Below are 17,927 nucleotides of genomic sequence, written 5' to 3' on the forward strand. Positions count from 1 at the left end.
GTTGCTTTTCTGTCCTAATCTCCGATATACAAAATGTTTTAATAATGCATTTCAATAAATTAAGATATAATTTGGAGTCAAATAAAAACTAATTCAATGAAGACATGGCATAATTTATGGGAAATCGGGAATAGCCTATAGCTAAATGTCACGGTGATGTTTTACACCAGTATGACAATACTTTTGTATTTTACACCAATCATTCATAAACTGGCATGCATTTCTGTGTTACTCTACTATTAACAACGCCATGGCAGTTTGTTGGGAAAGAAGCGTTTTAAAAATCCAGGTATTTAGGTTTTTGGGTGAACTATACCTTTAAGGCAACAGCCGAAGGTTAACGCATGCGCATCATCGTCAGAAATCGGAGCTAGTCTTTAGTTTGTATCATCGTATAGCGTAATGGTGTTGTTATTGTATTAGTTGTCAATCTCGCTATCAACCAACAAATATTGTTTTCAATACTTAACATAGCTAGTAATACCGTGGATGTGGGCATTAGCCAGAGTGTATAGAGACCCCAACGAGCCACGTTTCGCACTGCTTACTGTGTGGCAGTAGCTAGCTAGCACTAGCAGGTAGCTTGTTTCTACATGTTACTAGTACTACTTGTATTCTTCTGTAGAGCTAACAGTGTTGGAGCTCATAGTCATTAACTAGTTAGTTAATTCATACTGTCTACGGCACCATCATCATCGTGGAACAAAGAGCAACATTTTTCGTGTGAGTAGACATGTTTAGACAGTTAGTTTGGCTCTATTTTTGTTGCTGTATGTATTTTGAAACGAGAGCTAGCCGATAACTGACATTTTCTGTTTTGCAGGTTTAAAGCGATTCGATTTGGGATTGTGCAAAGCGTTAGCGATGGCAGACCCTGCACGGATCAAGAGTGGAAACATATCTGAACAGGCAGCATCGGTCTCCGAGGAACTTTCCAAAAACGAGGACACAGAAGATGTGGCCCAAGCCACAGATTCAGATTTAAATGATGCTTCTGGTCAATCAGAGTCTAAACACGAAAACAAACAAGTAAGAACATAATATCAGCATCATTATTAATGGCGAAAAGTGTGTATGGTGACAACAGATTGGTGACATGGCAGTGGGCACTTCTAATAACACTGTTTTCAAGATAACGACAATATTGCGTAATTAATTGATGTGCGCAGGAGTCTGTGACAGGCGAAGAAGACGATGAGGGTACTTCCGGCCAGCCTTCCTCCAAAAAGCTGAAAATGGAGCCAGAGAAGAAGAAAGAGAAGCGTCACAAGGTTGATGAAGATGAAATTCAGAAGATGCAGTAAGTTGGATGTGCATAGAACAGATGGATTTATTTTAAGTGAGTTAAGTCATTTACTCATTTATTTTAAGTGAACTTCTAATCACATTCTTGTGTAGGGTCTTGGTGTCCTCTTTTTCTGAGGAGCAGCTGAATCGTTATGAGATGTACAGACGTTCTGCCTTCCCCAAAGCTGCTATCAAAAGGGTATGATGTCAATGTTGCCCATTTAAATGTCTCTTGTTCCTATAATTGTTGTCCACTGGGAGCAATAATGCTGTGTTGTAATTTGAACATTGGGACACCATTCCGTTTCAGTTGATCCAGTCCATAACAGGATCATCAGTTTCCCAGAATGTGGTCATAGCCATGTCGGGCATATCCAAAGTCTTTGCAGGGGAAATAGTGGAAGAGGGTAAGATGCATAGCTATTTGTAGGATACAAAACATAGATTTTAACAACATTTGTTTCCACTGTTAACACGGTCTTCATAGGCATTTATTAGGTAGTATTGTCACAGATGTATCTTTCCATTGGCCCCTACAGCACTGGATGTATGTGAAAAGTGGGGTGACACGCCCCCTCTTCAGCCCAAGCACATGAGGGAAGCTGTGAGGAGGCTGAGAAGCAGAGAGCAGATCCCCAACACCAAACACAAGCACATTCTCTTCCACTGATGCCCTGTGCTGTTTGCAGATGGACAGGCAGAGAGCCTAGTGGTGATCAGTTTCTCTTGGATGATGCCAACCTACCACTCTGCTCCTGTGCTGAGGCCCAGGCTGAGACTGGGCTCAGCACATTCTCCTATCCAATCACCATGGTAGTAAGATTGTGACAAAAGCGACTAAGCAAACTTGCTCTCTACTGCAGCTGAAATGAATTGTCTTTTAAATCAGTCAGCTGTTAAAACAGAAGCCATTGTTTACTTTGTTCAAGAAGAGAACCTCATACTTAAGGATTTGTTTTTTTATCTACACAGTAGAAACTGATATGGTGTATGAGACACCCGCAGGCATGTTTTGAGGCAATTTCAGACATTTTGTCCTAAGCATCACAGATTTGTGAGTCATGTCATCCTTTCAGTAAAGATTTAATTTGTTATAAAATGTCTGTCATGTTCTTTATGGAAGTGTAGTGAATTAATCTACTACTACTAAAGAAAATGAAAAACACTGAAGAGTTTATAAACTTTTATTGTCACAATTTAAAATATTTTTTTCCACATACTAATTTGGTTCACAGAACCAGTTTTATTTAGTTAAATTCCATAATGTGGTGACCCTACATTATCTATATAATGATTTAAAAGGAAGTGTTGAGCAAATGAATACTGTTAGAAGTTATTCTCCCTTATTTGCATTATCCAGAAAGTTGTCTATTCAGGAGGACTACACCAAAAACCCTCTGTAGTGGTTTACTCTACAGCAAGTGCAATTTACAGTGAACATACCACACACATCAAAGTGCAAATAATTCACAAAAAATTAAATCATTTCAATGCATTTGGGCTCCTATTGCAATGAAGAGGTTGATGCTATGATAGTAGGTAACTGGTGGCTACAGAAAACAGCCCATGCAGGAAGGGACATCCAGTATCCTGCCATCTTGGATGGCACAGTTGCTCAGGCCTGTGTTGTTATGGCAACACAGATGGGCCATGCAGATGGGGAGGTAAGAGGGTCCTATGCAGGGAGTGGAGAAACCCTGCTGTGGACTGACAGGACAGAAAAAGGGGCATTTCAACAAGCTTAGTCACGGTTACACTGCTTTCACACAGAGACAACCAATTTTCTCCTTAGATCACAAACTGACAGCAAGGCCATGCAAAACACAAGTATCAGCAACAAATAAAAGAGCAGCATATAATAAATGAGGTGATATAGTTGATGATATGCTTTGTTAAAATTTGACTGACCTTGAGCTCAAGTACACACATGCAGAAAATGACAAAGAAACAATGTCAAAAATACCTTGACATTTATACCGTACAATAAATTTAGGGAACCTAAAATTGCCTGGATTAATAAACTATGGCATGATGGTTCTTGTTTGGGTAGGACAGAGTTTTTTCTATTGCTTTATATGTTCACATTCCCTTTTCAGAATGCAACAGTCATTGATATCTTGGAAGGCAACTCAATATGAAGCCCTCGGCTGAGGCAAGGTGCAGTGGCATATTGTGGCCAGCAGAGGTCTCACAAGTCCACATCATGAGACATTGTAGCAACGCTACATGCTTAGGCTGTAAATTCACCTGATATCCTACGATTCCGACTGAGAGACGTGTTCCTTAGCCTCTATGCTACAAACCATTTACTTACCCCATTATCAAAGTCTCACACCAATGTCTCATCAGGATATCAGAAAGCCATGCACTAATATGTTATGACAACAGAAAAACCTTGGAAGTAATAATAAACACAGCTTTGGTTTTAGAACACCCACATGAAAGCCTCTCTTAGGATAAATATGTTAACAAAATGTTAACTACTAACTACTGTCTACATCCATGGACATTCAATACAGAATACTGGAAAATAAATTGACAATAGGCATAGTCTAGTTCCACACTGTTGTACAAGCGAAACATAACAACAAATTGGCACTGATGCATTAGCAACATAAGCTTTCATGTTAACACCCACACTAACTGAATTTGATCTACTGTCTATAGCAGTCCTTCTCTAATACAACCAGCAGTGACCTGTATTTTTAAAAGGACACTGCAAAATGGCTAAACCAGAGGCAACTCCAACTTCAATTAATTTCCCACAATTATCATGTAGCATTTCCTTCCCATCAGAGGACTGATCAAAAGGCATGTATCGAGTAGACATTCAATCCAAAATGCAAACACTGCTTTTACAGTCAATGATTCATCAACATTTCTCATAAACACAACTAAAAATAATACTGGGAATCATTTGACCCGTTGTCAGAGAACAGTTTAGGTTCAAGAGAGGTCACTCCTCTGGTAAAACAAGGAGGATGGCAGGATTGTGAGATGTACCAGGTGTGCTGTGGGTGCAGTTCAGTTCTGCTTACTGAAGTCAAAGTGCTTAATATTCCCTACTCTTCTTTTCACTATACATGATCTAAAATAGCAGCCTCTAACTACTCATACACCTACAGAATATACACCTTTAGACAGGATCTAGTCCATGTTACAGATGGTGTGTTTTAGCTTTATAAGGAATGTGAGAGCCTGCAAACTCGCACACCAACATTCCAATAACATGAGTGGTTTCTGCATACACACACAGCATGCCTGACAGTGGATGGGTAGTACAACATGAGGTGCCAGACAGCTCTCTGGCAGTGTAACAATAGTGCATGTGTCAGACTCCTTTTGGCATGTTCTTTACATGGTTATCAAACACAGATGACTGCGAAAACCTAAAGGCAATCATTGTTGTTTAATGAATGGATACTATGCCCACAAGGGGGGAGCCTAGCTGCTACTCTATATTGCTGTGAATGAGATCCAGCCATAAACGGTGTAGTGAGAGAACATGAGACAGCAGTTCCTGCAAATTACTACTGTTTAAACTGGTGACTTTGTTGCCTGACTACAGGAACATCTGGGTTCCTTGGAAGTGACCGTCTGTGCAAAATGTAGTCAGAGTGGTTTGAGGTTTGGAAAACCAGGTTACTTTTCTTCTTCAGTTTTCTCAATTGTTGTTGAACATCTGAGTTCCTGATGCAGACTTTTGCCTGTCACTGACCAGGCCAGGGACAGGCTCAGAGGTCAAATGCAGGGTTGTACTTTCTGACCTCCAGAAGGAGAAGCTCTCTGTCACGCAGGGCTTGGGAGAGAGCACACTGGGTCTCAGAGAGCTGGGACTCCAAACAAGAACTCTGGAAAGAGAGAGAAAGAGTTAGTTACTTATAATCCCTCAGAATTAACCCCAAGGTGGTTCTACTATAGTAAACTATACACCACAAAGCTGTTGTAATTGTAACACGAGGCCTACTTGCCACTCAAGACACTAAGCACATTTTGTTTATCCGCCTTCTTCCTGAACGTAGCAAGACTATTACAATTACAGTATCTATGTTGCAACCAATCCTTCTACCATTACAACATCAACACAGGTTCTGTGTCCACGTCAGGTCAGTTGATAGGCTGCACTCCTTTCACACTGCAGGGCTGAGCTTAGCTGAGATGCACTGCACACAACTGCTACGACAGTTGTTAAGAGTAACCAATTACATTAACTGCACGTATATCAATAAATTACACAAATCTGTGCTTAAAACCCAGAAAAATATTTTAAAACAATACAAAAATTGTTGGATAAGACCTAAGGTTCAATGATTTTAGGATGTAACTTACAGAATTAAAAACAACTCCTACAAGATAACACCCTAATAGACAATGCAATACAATTATCCTTTTCTTACTGGCTCCTGCTTTGGCGCAACGGGAAAGACTGATAAGCGTGAGTCAAGCGAGCAAATGGATGTCATGCGTTCCTTCGACAGGCCAGTACCTACCGTGCTCTGTAGTAGGAGGGAGCAGGACTTGTCTGGCTTCTCTGCACAAGCTGGAAAGCCCCTGCCTTCTCCGCCTGCAAGCCAACACAGCACAGGGCAGTGTTACTAATGTAGATGCACCATTGTTAACTGATAACACACGCCACAAGCCTGTCTTCTTTCCCTCTGCTCACCTCTGACCCTGAAGAGGCCTTCGTCTGTGCGCTCCAGCAGTAGCTGTTCCAGGGTGAAGGTGGTCGGGACGGGCTGGGGGGCAGTGGAGAAGATCTTAGGGATGTCGTCCTAGAGATATGGAGAGCAGTGGTTAACGTCATGTCCTGACTCGGGGCTGAAGAACACCTGCTGCTTGGCACTGCCTCCCGCCACCTCACCTTCAGGGTGACGGTGATGTTGTTCAGGTTGATCCTCATGGGCTGGATGTCAGCGCTGAGCTCGTCCTCCAGGAAGGGTCCCAGGGTGGCCAGGGTGGAGGCCAGCAGCTCAGCGTGGAAGCCCTGCAGCCCCAGCTCCAGGAAACCCACAGACTCCGAAAGAGCAGAGTGACGGCCAGCACATGGACCCATCTCTGCCCGCATACACATCACCGGAGCTCCCCGGCTGCCCCTCTGAACCTGGCCCTGAACCTGGCCCTGTCCCTGGCCCTGTTTCTGGTTCTTAGGAGGCCCACCTGGGACTGGAGACAGGAGGAGGACAGGACAGAGGAGCAGTCGGTCAGTCCGCTGAAAAACACTGATGGGTTTGATGGATGGACCGCATTTGGCCAGTGAGCCTGTTGTTCAGTGAGGTTCAGTAGTGTGGAAGAAATTGCGATTTCCTGTGTGCTTACATTATTCACTAATCAATAGAACTAGTCATTGGATACTAGTTAGTATGTTCTCATGTAAGCTTGCTATTAATAAGAGTAGATTGTGTCTATGTGTCAGGGTTAATAGATGTTCGGGGTCAGGAGAAAGTGCTGGCTAAATGTTCCTTGTTATGGCTACAAGGAGAGCTCCAACTATGAACTCTCTAGGCTGAGTGGTCATGTGTTGGGAGCTGTGAATCTTTTCCTCTGAGACTGTTGTAACGTCATTACTGCCTGACTGTCACTATCTATGTTTACATTCTTGTGCCCTATAAAAGATGGTCCTCCAGCCTTCAGGGCTGAGAGAGACATGATTGAGACCTAAGCCTGGTGTTGTGTTGTCATTTATGGTCAGAGGTCCGATTTTCTCTCCCAATCTGCAGATTGATAATACTTATTGAATACACCCAACAGTAGACCAAGCTAACATACCTGGTATGAGACCAGCCAGTAAGTCACACACTTGGATGTTGCCCATCTGTGTGGGGGTGAAATCCTGCGCCTCTAGCGCCACCACCTGGTTCTCTCCCCTCACCTCCACCACACAGGACATCCCACTGAGGAGCAGCAGCAGCACAGAGGCCTGCTAAGCACAGAGACACACAGAGACACACAGAGACACAGAGAGACACAGAGAGACACACAGAGACACAGAGATACACAGAGACACACAGAGACACAGAGAGACACAGAGAGACACACAGAGACACAGAGACACACAGAGACACACAGAGACACACAGAGAGACACAGAGACACACAGAGACACAGAGAGACACAGAGAGAGAAACAGAGACACAAAGAGACACACACATAGGCATAGTTATAAAAGAAAGCAACAGCTATGGTCTGATCCAGCCATTGTTTATATGTGTGTGTGTGTGTGTTCGTGTGAGACCCACCTCATTCTGGGCTATGTCCTCGGTGCTCTGGGACAGCGAGCTGCTCAGGTCAGCTGATGAGCCTCCCTCAGTCCCAGGGGCGGGGCTGCCTCGGCTGGCTCCCAGCACTGAGGAGCTGTTGGGACGCATTGACTCCACCCCCGACTCTGAAACCACAAACATGGCCGCGCAGATCAGGACAAGACCCGACAACCACAACTTCCTGTTCTCATAGTCCCATTTCACATGTCATTCTGTCTACGTGGAACACCGTGTCTGTGCTACGCAGCCTTTATAGGTGATGATGGATGTTGAGGTGAGCTACCGGAGTCCATGAGGATGACAAAGTTGTCGCTGGTGTCGCTGTCGACTGAGAAGTGGTCATCAGGCAGGCTACCGTCCAGGATGGCGCTGTCAAAGGAGCGCTGGGAAGGGGACTGCTTCATCGACTGGAGACGCAGGCTGGCTGTCAGGGAGGGGGACTCCTCCTGACGCTGCTCCCTGGAGAGGGAGAGAGACAGAGAGAGAGAGACAGAGAGAGAGAGATAAAGAGAAAGAGAGAGAGAGATAAAGAGTCAGAGATGAATTGGTAGAGAGTAAATGAGTGGGAGGAAACAGGCTGTGTTTACGTTTTCCTCAGTCAAACCATCCAGTATGCGGTGTAAGCTAGGGAGCCTACCTCTGGGGAGTGAACAGCTTGCTCATCCCGGAGCTTCGACTCAGGATGCTGAAGGCGTCTTTCGTGATCGAGAAAGCCCCTTTGGTCAGGTCCACTGAGGCACTGAAGGCGTCTTTGGTGACATCCTTGGTGGCATTTAGGGCGCTGGAGAGCTCACCCTCCAGGCTAAAGATGGAGGGATCTCTGGAGAGCACTGGCAGCTGTCCAGGAGAGAGAGGAGGGGAGAGAACCAGGTCTGGGTCCTCCACCCCTTCCTCTACAGCCTCGCAAGCTTCCTCCACCCCTCCATCCACCTCCTGGTTCAGTTCAGCTGGAGCAGAGGAGGTAACCGGAGCCGTGCCATTCTCTATGCCGCTGTCCTCCAGGGGCCCCAGGCCTGGCTCCGTGGCCTGACGGGTGAGGGACAGGTCGGAGTCCGTCAGGCTGGGGCTGTCTGTCTCTGGGGTGCGGGCCTCCTCCTGAGGCTCCGTGGTGGCTGGCGGGAGCAGCAACCCCAGCTCCACTGAGTCCATGAGCAGAGCCAAACACACGGTAGGGGGGTCTGGCTCCTGGCCCCGAGCCTGCTTGGCGTCCCGGGTGTCCCGGCCCAGCTCCCCTCCCAGTCGGGCCAGAGTGTCCTTCATCCTCAGAAGAGACACGTACTGGTAGTGGTTGAGCCACACCTTGACTGGAGTGATTGTGTGGACCAGGAGGTGGATGGAGGCCTGTGGTTGTGGGCCCTCCACCTGACTGTAAGACCTGGGGTCCTGGTGCTGGCCCTGGTGGGAGGGTGGCTGGCTCTGCTCTGGAGGTGTGTGGTGGGGACTGCTGGGGTTACTGTTGGCGGACTGGATAGAGTCATGTCCAGCTGGCAAGGACAGACAGCCACGCTTGAATGCTGACGGGCGACACATCCACACAGATATGGCGAAAGGCTCTACAAAGGGCTGGGATCTCCCCTTGGGGCCTCTCTTTACCCCGTCAAAGTTTAAGGAGAGCCGGGACAGGCTGAGGGACCAGACATCCTGGGTACGGGGGGGCCTGCACCCAGACTGGGCCAGGGGCTCCCCCTCCAGGGAATGCTGGAGGAAAGTGGAGGGCAGTGGGTGGAAGGCACTCTGGTCTCTGGGGAAGGGGCAGGGGGGAGAGGCCTGGAAGAAGGGGCGTTTGGCGAAGCAGCCGTAAGTGCTGTTAAGGTCGGCTCTCATGCCGTGGGGGGAGTGGCGAGTGTTACTGAGGACCGTCTGAGGGACAATGATGCTGAGAGACTGGGGCCGCTCAGGGTGGTCTAGGATGGAAGACTCCAGAGGAATGATCAGCTTCAGGGAGAGAGAGAGAGAGAGAGAGAGAGAGAGAGAGAGAGAGAGAGAGAGAGAGAGAGAGAGAGAGAGGGAGAGAGAGAGGGAGAGAGATAAAAGAGAGAATTAGAGAGAGAAACCAGCCAGGGAGGGATAACTTATACATTACCCAATCTTGTTCAAGGTTTCAGTGTGAGCTCAATCTCACCTTCAGCTGGATTGCGTCCACACGAATGTCCATATGCTCCTCAGCCTTGCTGCTGTCCTGGAGGTGGTAGAACGCTTTGACTTGCTCCAGGGTCCGCAGCAGACCTCTGGTGAACAAGTTGACCCACAACACACTGGCTGGGTCGACACACAGCTGCAGGCCATTCAGCTGTGCATACAGGTTGGAGTCTGGCACTGAGGAGAGACACGAGGCACGGGGGGAGGAGATGAAGGAAGGTTTCACTCAGATCATTGTAGAACTCATTGTAAACAATGGCTGGATAAGATTGTTATTTGTTAGTTGCTTGGAAACTGATGTTCCACTTTAAAGAAATAGTAGTGCATCTGCGTGTTCAACATGCTCTAAGTTCTTACCAGGTGAGCCAGGGCTCTCAGAGAAGTAGTACTCGGTGAACTGCAGGTGGATGGCCGGGACGTTGTCAGCCAGATGCAGAGACTTGCGGTTACATGACAGTAAGGACTGGGTCTTCTTACTGTGGCGGCCCCCTGTCGACACCTGGATGAAGAAGAGGAAGTAAGTTCTGAGTTTCCTTTACAGTTTGGTCCTAGCCGTGAATATGGGGAAATCAAGTTTGAGACCTAAAAGGAATCAGAACGGTTTAATGCTATATCCTGTCACATGAGTTTAAACCACACAGTGAAATTACTAAAAAATAGCCTTCAAAATGTCAAAAGCCTATTTTTGAGAAATCTGTGACTGTAGTTGAACTCACATCCTCTACAGATATGAAAGTAGACAAAGTAAAAAAATTGAAAGTAGAGGTGGCTGGGGGTTTTCTCTCTCAGTTTAACCTCTTTAGCTAGTGAAGTGTGACGTGGTGAAGGCTTATCTCACTACTAGAATGATTGCAGTGATAGGCTAGGAGATTCCCTGTAATTGTCATAACATTAAAAAAAAAGTGAGATTAACTGCTATAAACCCTAATACCCTGAAAAGGACAACTAGCCTTAAAATCTTGTTCCATTAGAGAGAACCAGAATCAGTCACCTGGTGAATGTCCAGGTCGTCCACTCTGACCACCACACAGCTGGAGCGCAGCCTCTTCAGCGGGGTCCTGGATGGTTGCTCTCTGCCTGGGGGGCTTGTCTTGGGAGTGGGCTGTCCGTCTACAGAGGAATGCAAGCACATAACAGTCACATACTTAGGGTGCTCCACGGGGTCACGTCTAGCACTCCACCCATTTCATCTAAAACATACTGTACCGAACCTTTTCATGTGACCCCATTCATAAAGGTGCCAACAAATCTATCCTTCCACCCTAGGAGGTCGTGATCTTACTCTGGGCCCTCCGGGCTGGAGAGTCCTTAGCTGGGTTGGAGTTCTGGCAGTGTGGCCCGGGGATGCCTGAGGCCTCCACCCTCCTCTGGAAGTCCTGCAGCAGTTGACCTGCCCACTGCGCTCGAGCCTCCATAGCCCCACAGTGGCGCTCCCAGTGGCGGCAGCCGTCACCTTGGAGATGACGGGACATGATTAGACTGATATTGAGGGCCAGACCCTTGAACCCATATGACCCTTCTCACGATAATGTTATAGGTAGTGCTGTTCTACAATTCACACTTGACGAATTCCACTGAGGATTATAGCTGTGGGCAGGCTCACCCAGACAATTAGTCCGCAAGAATGGCAATCCTCCTTACTATTAGTCTGAATGAATGCTGAGCTTTCAGAGGGAGTATTTATAGGTGAAAACCCAGACACTGAGGGGCAGTATTCTCACCAGGCCTGTGAATTGGATAATAGTCAAAGCCAAGCTTCCTGAAGGTCAGTTGCATAGCACCCTGGGAACCAGGAGGCGGGAGCTCTTCTGTGTGACATAAGAACATAACTGGTCAAAACCTTTATGGCACATCTGGCAACTTTACATAAGTTTAACCATTCGCTAATATAGAGGACTTTACATCTGTGTAAAAGCTCTGAATGAAAAATGCAGTAGGTTGATTCAAAGGTAGACAACCTATACTACTGGTCCTTAATTTGGTAGATGTTCTGAGTCTGACCTGAGTCCATGGAGGAGCTGTCGTTGCATATGTGCAAGTCCAGTCGAGATATGAAGGTGTGGTAGGAGGACTCTTTAACATCATACAGGTCAAAGTACTGGCCCAGGTTGGAGGGGGCACCGCTGGGAGGGGGCGGGGCGGGGGGATCAGTCCACAAGGTGTGGATGCCAGGGGAGGGGGGGGCAGTCTGCAACACAGACAGGACATTGCTCCTCATTCATGAAGCAGAGCACTCTAACACACAGTAATTACAACACTGGGACAGAGGTAATGTTACAATACAGATATCACTGTATAGAAACGGGACTACGACAACCATAACAGGTAATATAGGCCGTCTATATGACACAAGAGCCCATTGAACGACATTTGATGACACTTGGTTGTGGAGTAGGACAGGGTGTTGTAGTGGATGTGGATAGGTCAGAACAGCAGGAGGACCTGTAAGGACTCAGCAGCCATGCTCTTCCTCTGCTGGGCAGACTTCTCCATGGCCTCACTCAGGGACTTGGCGTAGTGGATGACAGCCTTGAGCTGGGAGTCTGTCAGCACCCACAGAAGGTCGTCCAGGATGAACATCAGTTTGGACGCCAGCACGTTGCAGTCTTTCACCTGAAACAGGGATCAAGAGATTATGTGGTAAGTAAACAAGAAGTAAACAGTGACATGAACCACTACAAGTCAGACTGTGTAGAAGCCCCCATGTCCGATACTGTAGTTCAGGCTTACCCTGCGTTTGAGGGCAATGCGGATGCGCCCCTGGTTGGTAATGAGGCGTAACGGGGTACTGCTCAAGTCCTGGTCCTCACTCTCTATGGCATCAGCCTCGATGCGCAGACTCTGCCAGTTGATCTCCTTGAACGTCAGCACCTGAGGGTTGGAATGAATTGACAAACACACAGAGACAAACCAGAGTTCACTAGCAGGCTAAATGAAAGTGGGTCCTATTAAACAGCAACATTGTCATCTGTAAGCTAAAATAAAATGCAATAGTGCATACTACAGTCATAGGGTTACCCAGTCACTGGAGATCAGCTGCACTTTTATAACATGATTAGTGGGGCTCTTTGAGCCAGACAGGAAATACAAAAACAGTCATCACAGCCAATAACACTGAGCAGTTGGACTAATGAAGTGATTAAATACTGGACTTAGAAACGGAGGCCTGATCTGTAGGCTGAGGATTCTGTACAGTCTATGCAGTGACCTGACACAGGCCAGGCAGGCCTGGGGGAGGGGAGCTATACCCTACCTCTCCTCTCTTGGGATCAGTGACGCGGGTGTAGCGCAGGTCACTGCGCTGCCATTCAGGGTTGAGGCTGTTTCCCTGTAGCTGCCACAGTTCGAAGGATGCATGGAAGGCACGGGCCTGCACCTTGATAGTGATGGAGTTGATGATGACCGACATTCCCTCCACCACCTTCTCAGCAAAACCATACTCACTGCACAGCAAGGATGAGATGCTATTGAGGTCAATAACTGGGAGAGAACTTGACTGTGCAGTTTCATAGATGTCTGATGCATTCACACATGCATGTGTGTACACATGCATACTTTCCACCACTTTGCTGAACAAACTCGATTACCTCTGGCCTGCGGTGATAGCTATGGGGGAGGGGCCATTTGGTGGCCGTGGCTCCTCACAAGTCCTCATCTCTACCTCCACCTTATCGAGGAACTGCAAACAAGAGTGAACAGCAAAACAGCGATCTGAGCGTGTCATGCAGCACACTATGATTAAAGACTACACCCTGATGGCAGTTGAACCAATTGTATGCCAAACCAACATTTTTTGTGAGACGGAGAAAGTTAATGTGAGAGTGGGAGAAAAAGAGAGGGAGAGGGCGTGTGAAAGAGAGTGACAGTGAAAAAAGGGGAGCAAGAGAGAGAGAGAGAGAGAGAGCAAGAGAGAGAGAGAGAGAGAGAGAGAGAGAGAGCAAGAGAGAGAGAACAACAAAGGGCTGCATTCCTACCAGGCAGATCGGGCTGGTCTTCAACTTTGTCCATTGTATCTGGATGAAGACAAAACAGCAAGGGACCAGTTAGTCAAACACAGAAGTTGCATCAGTACCCCTACCCAACTTGTCCTTCATATGACTCAGCAGCTGTCGTACATACACAACCATCACTTATTCATATGGTCTTACATTTTATGACCAAACTAAAACACACTAAATACCATAAGCTAGCCAGGCTTCAAACTTATCTTCAAGACAGATCATTAACCTCTCCAGCCTAGATCTTTGCTAGAGCTCTCTCCCTTGATGAGCCCAGGTACTTTGATACAAAGGCTAGCTTTGCCAGTGGCCTTTAGTGTCCCTCAAAAACATGCCTCTGCATTATCTCTGACCAATGATCTCTGGAGATGCTGCACAGTGATCTCAGGGTCGTTTCTGAGGGCTGCACATCCATGTGATGCTGTTACTCTTAGTTTCCTCATGGCTTCTCTGGCCTTGTAACTGTGAAACCACAGCTTCACAAGTACAACTCACCATGCCCTTTTTATGGGGGTGGCATATTGTCTGACAAGTAGTCAGACTAAATGTCTCCATTTGGTCTATATGTACAGCTAATATGAACAATGGGGTTCACAGGTCACACAATTCTTAACTATTCCCTTCACAAGAAACACTTTAACTGCAAAAACTAGATTTAAGGAAAGAGAAGCATGGAGTCATGTCTTTGTAACTTGTCATCTCACCCTGATTGCAGCTTTGTTGCAGTAGACCCGGGTGACAGCCAGCCAGGTAGGCAGGTCCAGCATGTTCTGGAGAACCTCCTCGTCCAGCTCCAGGTTGGACAGTTGGCCCTCCCCCTTCAGGGTGCTCAGGTTGATCTTGTCAGGGGACAGGTTCTTTGTGAACCTTCACGGGGGAAGAAGAATAATAAGAAGAAAAACATCAAAGTTGCAAAATTGCTGAATTATTTGTATTAGCATTGATTAATGCTAATAAACATTTGAGCACAACTTCTTGTCATTGTCAACTCTGTACAGACACAAGTGCCAGTACTGATGCCAAGCCTAGCTAGTGAGAATGGGTTTGACTAGTAGATTGATCCAAGCTGGGCAGCTGGGCAGATTGGGCAGATTCCCACAACAATATTTCACCAGCATCCTTGACCCTTCCACTCCAAAGTTGTTAAGAGCTGCATAGGAAATTGACTTGACAAACACTCCGACACAGTATTAGGACTGAGAGACGCACTTATGAAACAGACTAGTCCTCCTTTTATTCACGATCAATGTCCAACACACCATGACAAGATTGGACAAGTTTGACCTTTACAGAACACAAGATGTCATTTCTTACACCATCACAAAACTGGTCATATTTGGGCTTTGACCAAAAGCTACGGGAAAAGCAGCCTTAATGTTGTGAAGGTGCCATACAGTAGCAGTAAAGAACCAATCTTTAAAAATGTTCATAAGCCAGTCTAACTCAACACATGCAGCTCACCCTCAGGCTACAGTGAACAATGACTCCTACTGCTTCTGAGACAAGTCACAATGCTTGTCATTGAGCATGCAGCTGTAATTACATTAAAGCAGATCTACCATACACAAGACTTTGTTCCACAACAGCATCAGCCTTCTGGGCTCTCCCTCCCTCCCCCTAGGGAACACTAACCAGCTCACAATCCTATTTACAATCAAACACCTAACAGTGCACAGGAAGTGAGTAACAGGCATTGGTGTGCCTAAACAGCAAGGCCTAAAGGAAAGGCAGAGAATGAAAAGCCCAGAATGTGCATATTATTTTAAAAAGCTAGTGCTTTTTTTATAAATCAGACATCAAAGAACATACCAATTAGTCTGTATAATAAATGGTGGAAGGTATTCATTAAGACCAAAGCAGATCCTAATTGTATGAATTAGCATTTTTCAACAGTGCCTATTAAGCCTAACTCAGATTGGCACTGAGAGAAAGCTTGTTATTTTGTCTTTGTCTATTTAGCCATGTACCAAGACATCGTGGAGCAAGGCCATTTTGGCTCCATTTTGGCCATTAGACGGCCATGCACTGCACTTGAGTAAGCCTGATTCAATTGTTGTCAGTGCACTTAAGAAACAGTAAGGTGGGCTGTGAGAGCAATGAGACTGATAGGGTGATACTGAAATTGTCTAAGAGTATTGTGTTCTGATATTGAAATTGTATCTGTATAATCAATTAATTGACCCATGTACAATGACCAAACACCAAATTAAAAAGGAGTGGATAGGGGGTGAGTAATTGATTAAAGGATCAAAAAATAAAATAAAAATCAGCTGCCTGGTTAAGTTGTTGACCTACATGCAGCCCCGAAACAGACAGATATGCCATTCATATGGAAATAAGCTGACTCTTCTTCAGACATTCAAGGTCCAAAAAATGCTACTTAACATTTCCCCATTAAATGCTAATATATGTCAATCTGACTGATTTGGGCTAGTGTCAGCAAACACACAGTTAACCATACTTAGCCTTTAGCCCATTCAGCTGCACCACTTGCCACATAGTTCCAGTTTATTCATAACAGTCCTTCATAACGACATACACTGACAAATACACAAGCACTGAGAGCAAAGCCAGCATTACAGTACCATACAGCTAAACATAAAACAATAGGAAACTTCAGTCCAGCATGGAGATGCTTAGTGTCTGGCTTCTTGAACAAGGGACAGCCGTGTCCAGGGGATTTTTTGTGTTAAATTCTTGTTTATACAACAAAAGACACAACAAACATAATGTTGATCTACACAGTACTTCGCTTGAACATTAAATACAATGCTGATATGTGGAGATATCTCGAAAACGAGTCAACAATGCCGAAAGCTTGGACATAAAAACCATGTACATGAGCTGTCTTGCAGTCAGTCAGCCAGCCAGGGTTATTCCTCCTGCTAGACTCCAGCAAAAGGCCTATCATGTTGAAAATACTCACTAATACTGTATAACATAGAGTTGTTTCAGGGAAAAACGTCCCAGCAGTCAATCCCTATGCCTTTTTTTTGTAAAAGCCGTGCTGTGGTATACTGTATAACTAACGATAGTACAGTAGATATCAGTGCTGTTCGATCAATAGCTCGGTAGTTGGTAGTGCTATGCTGCTTGCTAGACCGACGTCAGATCAGTAGATCTTAGCCATGGCATACCAGTACAATACCAGAAAACCTTAGTAGCTACTAAACTAGCATAAGACTAGCTAATTTTAATTGTTTGTCTCTCTTACCTTGACAAATGTTTCAATATTTGCTTTTTGATTATCCCAGCCATTTCTGTTATAATGGTGTGTCGAAGATTTGACTAGCGAATCTCATTCATTGGCAGATAAACATGTATTTAAACTGTTCGCTGTCCCCTCGACACCGCATCTTGATCCAGTTCAGATGGTCGTGTGGTGCTGATGATGAATGTCACGCTCTCCCGTAGGCTACTATAACCGGCCAGTTGGTGTCCCGGGCAGCGCCTAAAAGCCTTGAAAACACTTACCCCACCAAAGCTATTACACTACTGTCAGACAGAAGGCAACGACGCTAGATATCTTGCTGTAGTGCACTAAAATGCACATATGACTATGGCTCCACCTGCTGTTTGAAGGGATTCAGAAGAAAAATGTCTAAAACACGTTCATTGTCAATTTCAGAAATACTAGTAATAGTTAATCCGAGCCTATAGGCCTATCTATATTTATTATATAACATGAAATAGCGACTATTTCCTTAGCAAGCTTACTATTTACAACAGTGAATATCAAACTGCACAGCATGCCTCACTTAAAAAAGAAATACAAATTTAAAATATTGCTAAATAGGGCAATTTTGGTTCTCTCCCTTACCCACAGGGCTGGCCCGAACCAAAAAACAATCCAGACATTTGTTTAGGGCCGTGCGATTGGTTCGGCTATCCGAACATGTTTTTGCCAATCAATGGCCCCATACACTCTTTTTGTTTAGGGTCCCCAAAACCCTACGGTCGGACGGACCTGCTCACCCGTATGGAAAAGATGGACCTTCGACATGAAATAGCTTACGGCTCCTTCTCATTACTCATTTATGTTGCTGTCATTGGGTGTCAAGCTGTAACAATGTAGCTATGTTTAGCTGTGTTTCTCGCATAACAATTTTCCTCAGCCTAATTCATGTTTGTTTTCAACTTATTTGTCTTATTTACTACCAAAAAGTTCAAACAAACACAATAAAATCTATTTTGTAGAGTAGGTTATACTGACCACAAAAACCATGTAGAATTTACATTGTAGATGG

The 17,927-nt window shown here is 45.6% G+C and overlaps 2 protein-coding genes across 3 annotated transcripts; one reads left to right on the plus strand and one right to left on the minus strand.

Annotated features, from left to right (window-relative positions):
* Positions 1–335: 335 nt before the first annotated feature.
* Positions 336–2,386, plus strand: taf11 (TAF11 RNA polymerase II, TATA box binding protein (TBP)-associated factor). Its single transcript, XM_084679594.1, has 6 exons — positions 336–723; positions 824–1,029; positions 1,170–1,300; positions 1,399–1,486; positions 1,598–1,694; positions 1,827–2,386. Exons 2-6 carry the CDS (start codon positions 865–867, stop codon positions 1,955–1,957), a joined length of 612 nt encoding a protein of 203 aa, XP_084535720.1. The 5' UTR covers positions 336–723; positions 824–864; the 3' UTR covers positions 1,958–2,386.
* Positions 2,387–2,457: 71 nt separating this feature from the next.
* bltp3a (bridge-like lipid transfer protein family member 3A) lies at positions 2,458–17,715 on the minus strand. 2 transcript variants are annotated; one of them, XM_084679591.1, is made up of 21 exons: positions 16,895–17,715; positions 14,385–14,547; positions 13,657–13,695; positions 13,270–13,361; positions 12,936–13,125; positions 12,413–12,553; positions 12,125–12,295; positions 11,684–11,870; positions 11,404–11,490; positions 10,965–11,135; positions 10,674–10,792; positions 10,040–10,181; positions 9,666–9,859; positions 8,181–9,478; positions 7,827–8,002; positions 7,523–7,668; positions 7,054–7,204; positions 6,149–6,450; positions 5,951–6,059; positions 5,778–5,851; positions 2,458–5,138 (listed from the first exon to the last, which is right to left on the minus strand). In XM_084679591.1, the coding sequence occupies exons 1-21, from the start codon at positions 16,936–16,938 to the stop codon at positions 5,022–5,024; spliced, it is 4,113 nt and encodes a 1,370-aa protein (XP_084535717.1). In that variant the 5' UTR covers positions 16,939–17,715; the 3' UTR covers positions 2,458–5,021. The 2 variants fall into 2 exon arrangements, with proteins under 2 accessions (XP_084535717.1, XP_084535716.1); XM_084679590.1 differs by having other exon boundaries at positions 7,054–7,207.
* Between the last annotated feature and the right edge of the window lie 212 nt (positions 17,716–17,927).

Source organism: Hypomesus nipponensis, chromosome 18, assembly GCF_054491055.1.
Source record: "Hypomesus nipponensis isolate SF chromosome 18, ASM5449105v1, whole genome shotgun sequence".
Taxonomy (NCBI): Eukaryota; Metazoa; Chordata; class Actinopteri; order Osmeriformes; family Osmeridae; genus Hypomesus; species Hypomesus nipponensis.